Genomic DNA, 17,398 nt, shown 5'->3' on the forward strand with positions numbered 1-17,398 from the left:
AGGTCTGCCTGTTGCCTTTTTTCCTCATTGTAGATAGCTTAGTGCCTATGGTCTCACTTCCTATTTGGATAATAAGAGGGAAAATAGCATGTGATGTGCTATAACCTGGTTGCCATCACCCTGCTTTCAGGATGCTGGTCTTCTGCTGGCAAGTTGTCTATGTTATAGCCTTATCAGAGCGCTGGCCTTCTCATCTTAATGTAAGCATGTCACATTGCATTTAACAGTCGGATTGCTGTTCATTGTGTCCTTTGCTATCAGTACAAGTCATTCGTGTAACCTGTGGTGTCTTATGGTTTCTTATTCTGTTTTCACACACAGACACTTTTGTTCATACTTCGTTCTTACCAGTTTTAATGTTTGTTTCAAGTATCTACAAGACAATGTCGTACTGAAATCTGACAGTCTATTTTAATGAGCTCTCCACCAATTGTTGCATTACAACTTATGTAGTAGTTTGTGGGCTGAAGAAACCCATGCCTTGTGCAAAGCCAAAAATTTATTTTTAGTCTAACTAATTATTAATCCTGTTATATTGATACTAACACAATTCAGATTATCTAAACATTACAGCTCATTCACAATAATGGTACAATTAAAAGTGATACACATCAACCTTCTAGTATCTATGCCATTTTTTCTCTAGTGTTATGCTCCCCATAGAATATATTGTGGCATTTATTTTTAGGTGCACTCAGGCTTTTCTCAGCTTTTTTTTTTTTTTTTTTTTTAACAAACTCTTGCTTTCTTTAAACTAGATACAGTAAATAATTGCATAGGGAAATAGTATGCAAATCGGATTAAATGAACAGCCTATATTATATAATAATTTTGTAATAAAAAAATAGTTAGTAGAGGAAATAGAATACGAGCTCATATGGAGATTTGTGCATAGCTCCTGATGGTGCTTTTTAACAGGTAGTTCTGAAGGACAAATATCTGTGAGGAATTCGTACTAGGCTAGGATCATGTTATCATTACAGAAACCTCTCTAGTGGTTTTACATGCTGCTGTTTCTCTTCATTGTTCCTTTTAAAACTCACTGGAAAGGATATTGCAATTGCTTTCTTCCTATCACCACAGAAACAAGTGCAGACAGATTTTAAAAAAAGCATGATTTTTTTTTAATTATTTTTATTTTTTCCACCCCAAACAAGATGTCAGGATAGTTATGAACAGCTGTGGTCCCATAACCTCTTGCACTGCAATAGCTGCTTCAGTGATTTCTGTGGAAAATTTTCCACCAGCAGATAAGTGTTGTTAAAATTCAGCGTGGTTATTACCATCTCTGATGCCCCAGTGTGCCAGGATAGCCTAAGTGGGATAAATGTTTTGTGCATTGGTAAGAAATAAAATGCTGTTCTTTTCACTTAAATGTTACTGCTGCTATTAAGTTTTCTTTAAAATGGAAACAATTTGTTTTTATAAAAATGCTAGGTTATTCAGTTTACTTGGCAGTTTTATGGTACATGGTATAATCTATTGTTATTGCTTCTCATTTAAATAGGAGAATGGTTGCATTTCTCACTTTCTTGAGGTACAGTTGACTACAAGATATGCTAGCTGGTTCAACTTCATACTAAACCTCCTTCCCTCCCCTGATGAAAAGGATTCCTCTTTTATATTTCAGGGTCCGGTCCTGACACATAAACAGACAGAAGTAGTACCATTACCTCCACCCCTAGCAAGTGAGAATGCGCCACCATCTCCAGCGCCTCTGCTACCTGGTGGAGCAGTACCTCCTCCTCCTCCACCGCCTCCGCTACCTGGTGGAGCAATACCTCCTCCACCGCCTCTGCTACCTGGTGGAGCAGCACCTCCTCCTCCTCCACCACCTCCTCCACTGCCTGGTGGAGCAATACCTCCTCCTCCTCCACCGCCTCCGCTACCTGGTGGAGTAATACCTCCGCCACCTCCTCCTCTGCCTGGTGGAGCAGGACCACCTCTTCCACCTCCACCTCCTCCGCTGCCTGGTGGAGCAGGACCACCTCCACCTCCTCCTCTACCTGGTGGAGCAGGACCACCTCCTCCACCACCGCTGCCTGGTGGAGCAGGACCACCTCCTCCACCACCGCTGCCTGGTGGAGCAGGACCACCTCCTCCGCCACCGCCTTTTGGTGGGCCTCCAATGCCACCAGGTCTTGGAGGTGTTCCTTTTGCTCCCTTTCCAGTGATACCAGCATTACCACATGGGATGAAGGAGAAGAAAAAGTATAAGCTGGAAGTCACAATGAAGAGAATCAACTGGTCAAAGGTATTACAATGTTGTGTTTTTTTTTTTTAATTCCCGTTGATAAAAAGTGGCTTTTGAAGTAATGTGCTAGGGTTTACATTACATTGTTAATAATACTCATGAAGCTTGGGGTATTCATTCCATTCTGTATCCAAAACATTTTTGATGCAGTGATTGTGCTTCAGTTGGTATTGGTTTTCAAAGACACCTTATGCTGTGGGGTAATCACCAACTGATTAATGCTGTCAAGAGCCCATAACACCCCTTATTCTGGGGATACCTGTAGCTAACAGCTCTCAGAATTTTGGCTGATTTTGTATAAAGTTCTACATGTTTTCAGCTGTAATTGATATTTGACTTGCCAAGTGAGCACTTCAAAGGTAAAACGTCTTGTTTAAAGCAAGTTTAAGTTATCAAACAATTAAAATGTTTAGTTTAAAAATCATATTACTACTTTTTTCAGCAAAAAGTTGAGTTAGTTAAAGGATTTTAGGGTTTTAGGACAGGGGAAATGAATCTTGAAGTAGACAATTGGGTGGAAAACCATTGGGAAGACTGCCATTTAGGAACTTTGACAATCTGGCAGTTCACAGAAAGAAGGATCTGGAGTCAAGAGGTAACTACAGTTGTTTGCTTAATTGAAGTAGCTGTGGCTGAGTAATGAGAATGGATGTTGAGAAAGGAGAGGTATTAAGAGGTTTTAGTTGAGTCTCTAGGTATAAAATGCAGTAAAACATGGTGTGAATGGGTACATGACATTTTGGAAGAAAATGCAAAGCAGAACTCTGGTTTTAGTTTTGTCTTCTCTCAGTTAAGCAAGCTTTGGGAGCCATAAATTATGTGCTTTATGATTATTTTTTTTTTCCTCCCTTTTTTGAAGACAGGTTGAAAGTGGATCAGGCTTTCAGAGATTGTAATTTTAGCTTTGATGTCTTCTTGACAGAACTGTGCATGATTGCTTTGGTTATGCCTTCTATTAATTTCTGTTAAAAATGAAGTATGAGCGAAACCACTATGGTGGCAATTCATTGGGTTATCTAGTTTGATTTTAAAAGCCTTGCATGAAACTCAAAATCTTGACTAGCTTAAAAAGAGAAGGGTGGGAAGGCAGTGGTGAAATAATGTTTCCTAATTAAAAGAAATAACTCTATACTTACTATGATAGTAAGTATACAGTCTTAAACTTCTAAAATTTTCTGTTTAAAGGCAGATGTCTTGACATGAGGTTAAGATTTATTTTAAGATCAGTCCTCTGAATAAATACAGTAATTTACTATAAATTAAAGCATCTAATTAAGAAATTAAGCCAATTATTTTGTGTTCACATTTCTTTTGTTCTTGTGATATGTTCCGGAAGTTTGAAAGGAAATTTGATTTTTATTGCCTTACCTGCCTGTCAGCGGTAGTTGTACTACAAAACACGCTTTGACAGTGTTTTTCTTTCTCTGAGAAAGGCAGGTGTTTACCCTGTTAAGACAGTTGCAAAACGTATCAGAAGGTTCTAAATGGTGTTATTAAACATAAGTTTTTATTATAAGCATTAAAGAAATTTTTACTAGAGTGAATTTTTAGCTATCTAGTTTTGTGTAAAATCGCAAACTGCATTTGATTTAGCAGTATGGAGTTTAATATTAAACTTGAGTTAAAGTCATGGCTCCAGTAGAGTTGTGAAGTTGATGTTCCTCCTCTCTCCTTTACTTTACAAATATAGTTGATATTGTATACTATAATGAATTTTTAAATGAGATTCTTGTTGACAGAACTTTGTGTTTCCTGTTTGACAGATGAGTATCCCAGGAAGCTAACTTAGTTCCAATACAAATTCTTTTTTAAAAGTCTGTGGGTTGCATATTGCTGAGCGAGAGATTTCTTTCCGTGAGACCTTTCACAGAATGTGTGCTAAGCTCAGTGGATTTATGTAATGACAGCAGGCGCTGGCAGTAGGCGACTGCTGTGTTTTCTTTCACTTTTGGCCCTGTCCTGAGGGCAGGTCTGAGAGGACACCTGTGACTCCTCTGAGGTATGTGGAGTATGGTCGGTGGGTGAATGCTTACTGAATTTCGTGGTTTTGCAGCGAGTTGCTTGTACTGTTGGTCTGTATCAAAGCAGAGAGAAAGACTGTCATGACCCAGATGAAAAGATGGGGCACCATTCTATTAGGTGCAATGACTTGTGGCTTTGCATTAAGTTGCGTACGTATATCCAAACCATTAGGAATAGTTTTAAAACATAGGTAACAACATGCTATTTCATGTAGAAACCTTCTAAGTTTGTGATGTCTAATGTAGTTGTAAGTTCAGAGAATGCTGGTATCTGTGCTATAATGATACTTGTAGGTTATTAATCTGAGATGTTTATTGGTTGTTTCAAATTAGTAATGTGCTAGGGCAGGCTTGTGGCCACTGGGAGGAGCTATGGGACTGCTCAAGTGAAATGTTTGGGCACCATTAAATTCCAATGAATGTGAGCTTCTGCACAGTCTTAACATGGTTAATTTAATCAAATTTCACTTTTTAAAACATCTTAAAATATTTACTTGAGCAGTAAACTGCAAGCACAATCTCTGATTTGCAGACTGACCTGTAAGAGCAGTTACTAGTTATTACTTGCCTCTCGGTATAATTGGTCACTTTGTGACGAGAAGTTATGCAAGTATCCAGGTGTGTGTTTGCATACATGTTGCTTTAAAATACCTTTATTGATCAGTATAGCCACTGTTCTTTCCATATAAAGGACATAAATTTGGGGTACTAGATAACTGCACTTGTCATTAAGACTAAACCGTCGCATCTTAAAGGCAGTTTGTGGTTGGCAGTTTTTTAGCGGTGTAAAACATGATACATGTATTGAGGTTTGCTGTAGGAAAAAATACATAGATCACCAAATCATCAAGGCAAATCAAAGGAGGACCTTTATTTATTGGATACTATCTGGTTTGAGCTGTAGCTTGGACTTCAGTGTAGTTTGACTGGATATCTGTTAGTTATTTGTCAAGGTACTAAATCTTTGTACTACCAGCTAGTGTCTGACACTCTCCTTGGACAGCTAGTGTCTGACACTCTCCTTGGAAACTGTATTCTATCTCAATAGTGTGTTGGTACCAAGGACTTAGTAAAATCAAGTTGTTGATGAAAGTAAGCTGCTAAGTGGTTAAGATGGTCATTGCTGACCATAAGTTGCAATTTAACATTGAACAACTGTTGAACATGTAATTTAAATCGCACTCTAAAATAGCGCAGGTTTTTTTCAGGATGTTTCACAGCTGGTAAAACTGTTGGGAAATTCATATGGATGTAGGTATACATCTTTCTAGAAAGTTGGGTGTTAACATGTTGTCCTGGATGGAGCTGGATGGCATGGGATATCAGATGTTGCTTCTGGCTGAAGATGCTCTATCTTTTCAATATGAAGCCTCTGAAATGCATCACATCATTGCATAGCAATAACAGTTCTTTGTAGACTGTTTTCACAATATTTCCAGGACACAGGATCATATGTCCTCCGAGTTCTTACATGGCTGATCTACCCTGTCAGACACAATGGGATTTCAGGTTTAAGAGTGTATGTAAAGGTGGATGGTTTTAGGGCAACAGCACTGGACTGTGTTTGGAAATCATTCTAGTTTTTCCCATGGGGTTTTTCAGGGGATTCAAGGTAAGTTGCTTTGTATCATTTCTGAATATGTATCATCCCCACTTAAAGCAAAACCTTTCAAGAACTAGTAATGACAGAAGTTTACTCTTGGAAGAGGACCTAGACTGTCCTCTGATATTTTGAATCAGTGATCTTAATTATCTTTCTAAATAAAAAGTCAGCTTAGGTTTTGTGTTCCTCTAAGTTCTGAAGTGTTGACTAGTAAAATGGCTCTTTCTTTGGAGTAACAAATAAGAGCAGTATCATTAATGATTAATCCCACTAACTTTGGAAGAAGGAATCTAGAAGGTTGAGATAAAACCTGTGTGGAAATGCATGGCAATTTATAGTTTCTTTTACCAGGAAAACATCTGTACAAAATATCTTTAACCTCCTGCCAGCCACACCAATATATTATATTGTTTTAGAAGAAAAAATGGACTGTTTTTAGTAGCCTAGTTGTATTATTAAAAAGAAACAAGAATGTATGAGTTGTCATACTGGAAAAGATGCTTATGTATTACTTTGAGGAATATGGCATTACCCAGTGTTGGAATACAGAGATTTGGGGTTGTTTTTTTTCCTTTGAAATTCATCTAGCCATATAAAAGTCCTTTTGGCTCATGTACTCTGATGAATCATTTGAATTACACAATTCTGTAACCTTTAAAACCCTTATCTAAAAAAAAAAAAGAGAAAGTCACTTTCCCTCCTGTGAAATGTTTATTGTCTCTTGAAGATATTTTGCCATTCAATGTCCTTGTCTTCTTTCTGTTTAGAAGATTATTCTCTTCAAATCTTCTATCATTCAATTTTCTGGATTTTTTTTTTTTAAAAACATTTTTTCCTCCTTTTGAGATGGAGCTCTAATGTTTTAGAAATGCATTTCCACCTGCGCTTTTACAAAAATGTTTTGTGGTTCTTTCAGTTAGTTTCTCTTATGATCTTTGACTTCCAGATTTTTATATTAACCCCTCGTACCTGTTTGGATATTTCCATCTGGACTTTTTTCCTCATAGCATATAGGTTTCATCACAGATTTATATTTTGCCAGTTTTCTTAAGGGGGGGAAGAAAATTTTTATGCCATTGACAATAACATTCTCTCCTGAAGTTGCTGCTCATCTTTGACTCGCCACTGCTTTGTCTGGTTAGGATAGTTTCTCTCCTACAATTCATTTATCTGTTTCATTTATTTAGGCATCTCACTTAAGCAGGGAAGAATTCCTGCCATATATGTAACTTAGGCTTTCTAATTTCAGTTGTCCTTGTTAAGGTAATATCTGATTCTAAAGTCAGCTGCACTGGTTTTGTAACTCTGAAACATACTCAGACCACTATCCTGTAAACATAGAGAAAAATAAGGTTTTTAGTTTATAATACATATTTGTTGTTGCAGCCAATTTCATTGTAATCAGTTATGTTCATGTGTTTATAGAGATAATTTATAGAGTGTACATCTGAACACTGTGTGTGACAATAGAAAGTAACTACAGGTGGACACTGCTTAAGTGCTCTGGGAACAGTGCCAAAGATCTCCTGCATGCTGAAAAAGAGGAAAGTCTCTTCGATCATCACTTTTAAGGAGCCATCATTTTGGGAATAAAATTCTTACGATTTCATTTAGTGCCTCTTGTAATAACTGTCGTCACCATTAGTGTTGGATTAAGGTAGTTTTTAAGAATGTCTTGGCTGCAGCTGGTGGTAAAGCAGCTACACATTAACAGATTGATCATATGGTAAAAGGTGGAGGACAAACGTGTTGCAGTGAAATCCTAGTGAGGCTTACAGATATAGTATTGATAAATTTCCTGCATATCCTCTTGAAGTTAAATAGCCCTTGAAAATCAATTGGCATTTAAACAATCTTGTAAACAAGAATTTATAAGACTTTAAAAACTGGAAGAGGAACATATTTTGAAAACAAAGTAGCTGTTCTGAATCATACATGGAGAGTAAAATTGGCTTTCAGCTTCTATATTGCAGAGTACTTTCTTCTTTTAATATAGCCAGCATCAAATAAGGTACTATAATGAAATCTGTGTTTACATTTGAAAAATGGAAACTATTAAAAATTATATTAAGTGTAAAACTATTTCTGATATTTAAAAAGATAATTCTTCCTACAGACTTAATATTGAGTCACTGAAAGGTCCACATTGACATATCATTTGCATATAAGGTATTCCATACTCTGGCAGTGCAAGAAAGACTATTCCTTCTGCAGTTTTCAAGTAGCAGGGATGCGTGTCAGTGGTGAAGAATTTGGGAACTGTCTGGAAAGTAATCAAGAGAAAGCTAGAACACTTTCAAACCCAGATGCTAATATGTTATCAAGCCTGTTTGGAAAACTTGTTGAATGTGAGAAATATAATAAAAATCATTGTGTAGATAGAAGGCAGTTCATCTGACTGTGATTTGTTCAGGAAGCATCTTTAAGAGAACATAATGCCTGGAACATACCTAAACTTAATTCAGTCCAATTATCACAAAAGTCTAGTAGCATTGGCTTTAACTTGGCTGTTGAAAATACTAGTTATTAACTTTGGGGATGCCATTTTTGTTTCAGATTGAGCCTCAAGAGATAGCAGAAAACAGCTTTTGGGTAAAAGTTGAAGAAGATAAATTTGAAAACCCAGAACTGTTTGCAAAATTGGCGCTTACCTTTGGAACACAAATGAAAGGTGCGTTCTTCTTTTACTTTGTATTGTGCTTTTATTAAGTTTAAAACAGTGCAATGGCAGTCTCTGTTATGCTTTGTGCGGTACCATGGAATTCATGTAGTGGTTTTATAGCAGGAAGATGATTTAAAACATATGTTTTTATTAAGCATAGCAGTCTATTACAAGAATTGCTCCTCCCTCACTTTACAGCATGAGGGGAGCAAACCTTTTGTAATAATACCCCTCAAAAATGCAGGGTATGTTGCAGACAGATGCGAATTTTCTTCAAATTCAATTATAATTAAATTTAAATTCAGATTCTAATCCTAAAATCACGCTCATCTGCATTAATATTCCTAGCTGCAGGAACTGTAAGTTATCAGGTTCTTTTAGATATCCCACATATGGAGGGCTTGTTGTGTAACAAAAATTTACTTGCTTGTATCACTCTGCTAAATGAAAATCCTCTACAAGTACATGTAACAATTAGAATAATGCAGTTGAATCACAAAATCACAACTCTGTAATATGCCTGCCTACCGTCCTGATTCTGGAGTAAGTGGGTTGAAACCATTGTTCTTTTCAAAGTTCTTGTGTTTGTGTACTTAGTCTTTGCTTTCACTGTTTTTGTTTGTTTGTTTGTTTGTTTTAATACTATACTCAGCTCTCTTTTAAGAAAAAAGAAAAGTCTTTAAATATACTCCTTTAATTAGTATTTAAATTTGTGTTGTGTAATCTAAGAAGCATCCCCCCAAGTTATATACAGTTAGACTGCATTGTTACTGTCATTAGTGAATGATATAAGTTAGTTTTCAAAGGGTCGAATGTGTGAATGCACGCTCTTTAAACTGTTTGCATAATACCATGGGAAAGTGTCAGATAGTCTACCGATTTTTGTTGGTGTGAAATGGGTCTGTTTGACTACTAGGGAGAACAATACAGTGAGAATAAAAACTATGCTGGAGCGTTCTGTCAAGGGTAACTGAGGCTGCTCGGTATGTCATGTAAGTAGCTCTTCTGCTATTGGTTCTAGATGAAAAAAAATCATTAATTTCTCAAACACTTAAGTCCTTCAATAGGAGATATGATGATATTTATATCTTGAGTTGGGAATGCAGTTACTAACAACTGAATATTGGTTATGATTTTGATACTTTGATATCATCCTCAGCTCTTTATGGCTTTCAAATGGTCCTCGAATACTTCTGAAGCTGCACACAGCCTCTTCAAGTCTTTTTATTATTATCCATGGTTAATGGTCAATTGATCAGCATTTCACATGTGGCCATTTACCAGTAGTTTGTTTCAGGCACTGGTAAGCAAGTACTGTTGAAGTATGGTTCAATAATAACTTGCTCAGGAGCTAATGAGGAAGCCCAACAAATTAAAGTCCAAGAAGTGGTAGATACTGAAAGAATGAATTCCCGATCTAGCTACAAATCTTTTGTCCATTTATCAACCAGTTAGAATACAATATACTTTAGGGATGTGCGGTTCTTGAAGGTGAATGGAGTCAGATGTATCAAGTGTTCATAGGCCAAATCTGAATAAGCAATCACACACTTAGGATTTTGAAGGGTATGTGTGTAATGACTGTAAGCATTTTTGTGCTGCTGCTTTTTTTTTTTTTTTTTTTTTACTTTAACTTTTTTGGCTTTGAGAATTGACAATTCATGTGATACTTTGTATTTTAACCATTAAAACTTCTGTTTTAATTTGAACCAATAGAGTGCTTTCACTTCTATCAATTACGGAATCATAGAATCATAGAATTGTGAAGGTTGGAAAAGACCCTTAAGATCGAGTCCAACCGTTAACCCAGCACTGCCAAGTCCACCTATACCATGTCCTCAAGCACCGCATCTATCCATTCTTTAACCTCCAGGGATGGAGACTCAACCACTGCCCTGGGCAGCCTGTTCCAATGCCTGACTACCCTTTCGGTGAAAAAGTTTTTCCTAGTATCCAACCTAAACCTGCCCTGGCGCAACTCGAGGCTGTTCCCTCTCATCCTGTTGCTTGCTACCTGGGAGAAGAGACCGACCCCCACCTGGCTACAGCCTCCTTTCAGGTAGTTGTAGAGGGTGATAAGGTCTTGCCTCAGCCTCCTCTTCTCCAGACTAAACAACCCCAGCTGCCTCAGCTGCTCCTCACAAGACTTGTGCTCCAGACCCTTCACCAACTTTGTTGCCCTTCTTTGGACTCACTCCAGCACTTCAATGTCCTTCTTGGAGTGAGGGGCCCAAAGCTGAACACAGGACTTGAGGTGCAGCCTCACCAGTGCCGAGTGCATGGGCACTGTCACCTCCTTGGTCCTGCTGGCCACACTATTCTTGATTTATTCTCTGGCCACAATATTCTTGATTACTTGAGGATTTTATTACTTCAAAATTAAGTTGTATTGCACATAGGGGTTTGTGGTATCCTGGCTGCTGTCTGAATTTCAGGAATAAGAACTGCAGTTCATACTAATAAAGTGTTTGAAATGTTAACTCAGGTTAAGGAAGATCTCCCAGAGGACCATAACTTTCCTGAACCATTTCTTGAGTAGATTCCATGGTTTATTTCTGAATATGTCTTTTTCTGTGCTCTTTTGAAACCCCTTCGAAAAGTTAGTCATAGCTGTGTTTTTCATAAGATAAATATACAGTTCTTTCACTCCAAGCTCATGCTCTTTTCAGTTTTCGCTAAATTTGAGCCATTAGTATTCTGCTTTTACAGTGCTTCCCACTTTCTGCTCTAAATGTTCAGGTATTACATGCAGTAATACAAAAGCATCATCTGCAGTAATTTAACACATTTTTCCATACCGAAGTTTCATAGATTCTTGGCTCATAGCATTGCAATGAGGTTAAAATGATGTGGAGTTCATCGCTGGTTTTAGTGTGACAGCAAGACAGGAAAATCTTTAAGGGAAAGAACACCTAGCAGCAGATAACACTTACAGTGGAGTGAGACCTTTCTTAATGAAAACGACAAGCTTCTCCCTTGAGCTGAATTCTTTCATCAGAAATCTGAAGAAATGTTTCTGAATTCCTGAAAAGCTTCTTCATTAAAAATGCTGAAAAAAACCTCTTGAAATTTTGACATAGCCGTCGGTTTCATATGAGAGAAAATTCTTGTTCATAGTTTTAGAACTGTGCAACTATGTCAACAACAGAAATTGTCCAAATAGCTTACTGTAGCGATAGCTTTGCAGATATTTTTTCTGTGCTTCCTTATGTTGTTCTCAGTTAATGATTGTAGAGAATAACATGCCATAACAAAGGATGGGAAGACTGTTAAAAATGCTACTACGTATTACCCAGGATATTAAAATCTTATTTGGCTGACTAGTGGAGAAAGTCAAGTTGTCTTGCTTTGAGTTCAAGTTTTAAGAAAAACTTGAAAACCTACTAGAAGTCAGGAAGAGTCTCAGAGCATTTAGTTTTTCTGCAACTGCTATCTGCAAAGGGAAACATTAAATGATGTTCACCATCCTTCCTCACCTTTTGCCTTAACAGCCACAGGCAGCTCACTAATCCCCAAAGTACTTACTTCAAGCATAATCTAGGATCAAACTTCTTTTCTGCTTTAGTCCTATTTCTTGATGTGGTCTCCTAATATATTACAGGAGAACGATAGAAAGACAAATAGAAAGGCATTTTATAGTCTCTCGAGAGCACAGTCAGCACGTAAAACAAATAAATGGGTGAGTGGAAGAAAACTGACAATCGCCAAAAGCAATTGTGATGGCTTAGTGTTGACTATCTTGTATTTCATGGCATTTTGGAATGCCAGTGGGAATAGTAACTGAAGTAAAACAAATGATAGTATACACACTTATTAAAAATTTGTAATTCCATATAGGTTGCAGCACTCAAATTTCATTAAACCTCTGAATTCTATTCATGATTCTCTGGCACAATGAGAATGAAACTTCGGGTTTTTTCCTCAATTAACGTAATTTTGTTTTAAGATACTCCAAGAATAACTTAATGTTGGTTGTCCCTGAACTATGTGCTGCCTTGTACCGCCTGTTTTCAAGGAAGGCAGCCAAAGCTGCAGGGAAATGGTACTTTTGGAGACCAAAAGTGTGTGGGAGGTGTGGGAAGTCATAATAAGACACTTCTGAAGCACAATTTTCATTAGCTAACGAATTATTGCATTCATCAGTTAGCTGCTTGTAAAACATAAGAAAGTTTAATCACACAGCACCAGGAACAAAAAAGAATGATCCCTGACTGGTAAAATAATTTTACTTCAAATATACTTACATCCAAATTTTCTTTTAAAAGGTATGCATAAGGTTAAATCTTTACTTGCTACTCTAACATTAGATACTTAATAATGATGCCCTGTGAATATGTAGAAGGTATTTCTTTAAGTTCAAATCAGTACAAACAGTCAAACGGCAGTATTTGGTCTGTGAAATCAGTTACCGAGTACAGTTATGAAAACATCTGTTGTACAGGGAGCAATGGAAACATTAAGAAGTATTCCCTTTCAGACTTTACAGGATTTTGAGATCCTGGGGTTTGAACTAAGTTAACCGAGATCTAATTATCACTGTCTCAGTACAGTCTGGAAGGATTTTCTCCATTTTTCTTCAAGAGAAATACAGATGATCCGAATACCTTTTAAGGGCCTCTGACAAATGGACTCCAGGGCTTCAGATTTTCATTACAGATCTTAATGAATGCTTTGAGCTTGGAACTGTGCTTCCAGATGCAGAGATGGAAACAATGATTATAGTCTCACAGACCATTTGGGGAAGTAAATGATATTCCAGATCAGGCACACTTGAAAATGAATGGGTAACTGTGGTGGTTGTTAATGAGTTCAGCGGTATTAAGATGTGGGACAGTTACTGTGTTGCGGGTGGCAATGAAAGACATACGTGCATGTTTCCTTCTGTAGCTGCACAGAGGAAAAGAGTGAAGATGGTATTGGTTTCCAATCGGTTACTTGTTTTCTCTTGACCTGGTTAATTCTAAGAGAGAATCTGATATCATCCAGAATTTTATTTTGTGAATCACATGTTTAAAGTGAAAGCAGTGATTTTGCCGGTGAAAACATGCATCATCCTTTTACAGTTTTTGAGTCACGACTTGAAAATTTCAGGCTCAGTAGTATTTGGTTTGCAAAATAATCTTATCGTGGATTGATTTGTGGTTTGATATTTAAATAGCAAGAGGAAGGAATTCTATTGAGGTATTGTTAGCTCAACCTTATCTTCTTATTTTTAAAACAGTTAAATCTTACCTGCAAGCAACAGTCTCTTCAGGCAATTTTTTTTTTTTTAACATGTAGGAGAACCTTTTACATAGTGAGGTTTTTTCCTTTTTAAAACTTGTGTGATCAATTTTAAGTTTTGTGTGATCACATAAATATTTTTTTGATAAAAAAAAAAATCCTGTCCAGTTTATGGAGTATAAAGAAAATGTGAAATAAACTCAATGAACATAGCTGGATTACATAGTATGAACCCTACAGTATTTCTTAACAACTGAAGAGAGGAGATCCAAGTGATCAGATAAATGCTTCTTGTCCTTGTGAGTCTGTTATGTGATCGTAAGTCATTAATTTCTCTTAATACACAGTGAAATAATATGAGGTGCGTTGTCAACTACGAATGCCTTCTTTAGATGGTCCCACTATCAAAATTCTAGAACTAAAAAAACTATGCATTTTTGATTAAATGCATAATAGTAATTTTCTAAGGAGGGAAATATTGTAATGAAGTTGAACAAGAATTTATGCTTAGTATATTAATCCAGTCTGGTTATACATCTCTGGAAGCTTGGGCTACTGCTTTTCGGCAGGGTTGGTATTGTGTATGTTTGTATTTCTGTAGAATGGCTTTAAAAAAACCCAACAACTAAAATTCAGTGTTTAAAATGTTAGAGTTCTTGGCAAGAAACTGCTTAATAGCAAATCTTTGATATCATTTAAGCAGGTCATATTACATCGTGCAGCTAGAACATTCTTTTTCCAAATTCTGCTTTCGTCCCTTAACTGGCATCAAATTTTGGCTTTGACTACCGCTGTGAGGGACAAGAACACCACCAGCAGCAGTGCGATGTCTGTGGTGCTTTGTGGAATATGATCTCAAAACCTCCCTATGTTGGTGTTTAATTTTTTGAATATTAAATACATATATAATTGTATGATGAAGTGTCTTCTAGCAGGTAAAAGTAAAGGATTAAAATGTTATGGCTCTGTAGATAAGTCGTGGTACATCATATGCTTGGGGCCACAGATAACTTTGTAATAATGTGACAATACTCAATGTATCAGGCCTGCTGCTATCAAAATCACTTTTCACTGTTTGATTGATAGTCTAATTGCAAAACACTACAAAGCAAGTTAATGCCTTCTCCCTGAAGGATCATGTTAATTTCTGGCTCTTGTAATTTAGGTTGTGTATTTTGCCAGTCAAGAATGATAGTGGTGCTCTGAAGAAATTAATTATGTGTACAGTAGATCTGCAAAGGTAGTAATTAGTACATAATAGTCTGTAACTACTGGGATTGTTCCAGTACAGAATTCATTATCCATCCAACTTACCTCAAGGGAAAACTTCTCCATCAGGGTTCCGTTGCTTTTTTATGATTAGACTTTTAAAATACAATCCAACAATCATTTTGATATGTTTTCAAAACTGAAGTAAGGTTTTAATAGCTGAGTTGTGTTTTTCACATTATGGGAGTTTGAGTGAGAAAGAACAAGAGAAAATACAAACTTGCATGTAAAGAAAACATGAAGAAAATATTCAGGTTTTTATTTGTATAATGTAATAATATATATGTAATATAAAATACATTAAATAGCTTATTTTAATCTGGTCCTTTTTTTAGTAATTACAATATGAAAACTTAGGTGGCCATCCAGTCCTACCTTTGATATCTCCCTGTGTGAACAACTTCTAGGACTCATCTAGTAGCTCAGTTTTAAAATGTTAGTAATCATGAAAAATCAGTAAAACGTTGATAGGATTAACTAAAATTTAGTTTTAACTTGTTGATGTTTTGTGTCAGTGCCAGGATTTTAGTATCTAAACTTGTTTTGTTGGTTGAGGAAGAAGAGGGTTGAAATGGGCAACTGAAAGTAGTATGGAAAGGTTGTTGGAAAAATTTAAGACTGTAACAAACATACCAAAAAAGCTGAAGAACAGTCCAGGGAGACAACATTACTTCTGAGGAAGACACAACATATGACATGATGAGGTTAAGAAAAAGGTGATGTTTAAATAACACTTACTACAGTGATGATATAAACATCCTCTTTTGTCAACGTTATTAATAATGCTTATTTGTAGGTGATAAATAGTTTCTTTTTCAGGCTATAAAGGTTAGACTATAAACAGTTCAGGAAAATGTACTTGTGCAGAACTGTAAGCCGATAACAATGCTTATCCAAATGAGCTTATTGTAAACATTATAAGGTAAATGTTCTTTTTAAATTTGTCAGAAATAGCAAGGGGACTGGCTCTAAAAGTAGATGAGGGTGGAATACTGGCTGTTGCTGTACATAGGTGCTATGATAGACGTATGCAGGTGTTGCATTCAATGTTTTCATGAACAAAAAGTATACAAACCTATGGAGACTTCAACACTTATTTGTATTTTAATAAAGTGTTAAGTCTGATCAAAATACAACAAACACCATTCTTCCAGTTATCCACCTCTTCCTTTTTCTGATATTATGCTCACTCATCCTACGTCCCCCTGAAGAGCGAAGGTCAAATCGCGTTGCAACAAGTCATCAGCATCTCGAGTTCTTCACCACAAGTTCTATGATCTTATAGTGAGATTTTCCCCCTTTTAAGTCTGCTTAGGGTTGTTCTAGCTTGCTGGTTAAATACTATTTAAAAGATATTGACAATTTTTTTTCTGCTAGGAGATTATTGACTAGCGTCTTCTGTTTGCATTTGTTGATTGGGATAGCTTATTGAGACTTCCTGCAGTTCTGGTAAAATTTCTTTACGTTATTCTTCCCTGCCTTAAAGTGCTTGGATGACTACATTCTAATTAAAGTGTATTATTAAAACTTGAGCTGCGGTAGTCTTTTGATTGCCACCTACTTTCTAGGGATACATGGCATTTGAGGTCTAAATGCCAGCTTTCTTGGAGTAGTGAATTAAAGGCCAGAATGTAGGTTGGCTGCTATTCCCACCCACTTTAGTTTTTATTTTCCCTTGCCTGCAGCATCCACAAGAACACCTTATTATACCTTAAATTTTTATTTTCCATTGTTGAGAAAATATGCCAGAAAATTTGAACAATCTACCTACTTCGGTATTTTAAATTATTCTTCTTCCCCAAAAAGTTCTATAATACAGCAATATGAAAGACACAGCTGTTTGTATTTGATTTCTTCACGTGTGTTGAACAAATTAGATCATATAAACCAGGAAGATGCAATGTCCTTAGTAAATTTTTATTAGGCTTTAGTTAAAACAACCCTTCTGATTTGAACACATTTTGTTGGTACTATTAACGTGTTAATTCTGTAGTATCCATGTGCAAGTAAATAGTGTAGTCTTACTCATTAGCATCATGGAGAAGATGTTCGCGTTACGTTCACATGTGGAATGCCCATGTGCAGTCTTCAGTGAGTTTTCTTTGAGGCCCTTTTGCTGCCACTCGTTGAGCCATCGAATGTTCACAATAGTTTCTGTGTTTTGAGCCTTCTTGTACCTTCTAATTTCAATTGTGCAAGGTACCTTTGTGCAAGAAGGGAAGGTAGAATGACTACCAAATCACGTAGTCAGGAAGGGCATTTTAAAGCTCTCTTTTGTGTTTTACATCTGATAAAAAGCAGGCTGATTTTTGATCTCCTGAAGAAAATAGTGTGTCATTTTTTTTCCTCTGTGAAACCACCAATGA

The 17,398-nt window shown here is 36.6% G+C and overlaps 1 protein-coding gene across 4 annotated transcripts in view; it reads left to right on the forward strand.

The window, feature by feature from the left end:
- Positions 1-17,398, forward strand: part of DIAPH2 (diaphanous related formin 2) — a 251,721-nt gene that overhangs the window by 52,163 nt on the left and 182,160 nt on the right. For all 4 annotated transcript variants that reach the window (XM_082323488.1, XM_082323489.1, XM_082323490.1 and 1 more), the window contains 2 exons: positions 1,631-2,254; positions 8,435-8,549. In XM_082323488.1, coding sequence (XP_082179614.1) covers positions 1,631-2,254; positions 8,435-8,549 — 739 coding nt within the window. The remainder of the gene's footprint in view (positions 1-1,630; positions 2,255-8,434; positions 8,550-17,398) is intronic.

This window comes from Platalea leucorodia, assembly GCF_965183815.1.
Source record: "Platalea leucorodia genome assembly, chromosome: 10".
Lineage (NCBI taxonomy): Eukaryota > Metazoa > Chordata > Aves > Pelecaniformes > Threskiornithidae > Platalea > Platalea leucorodia.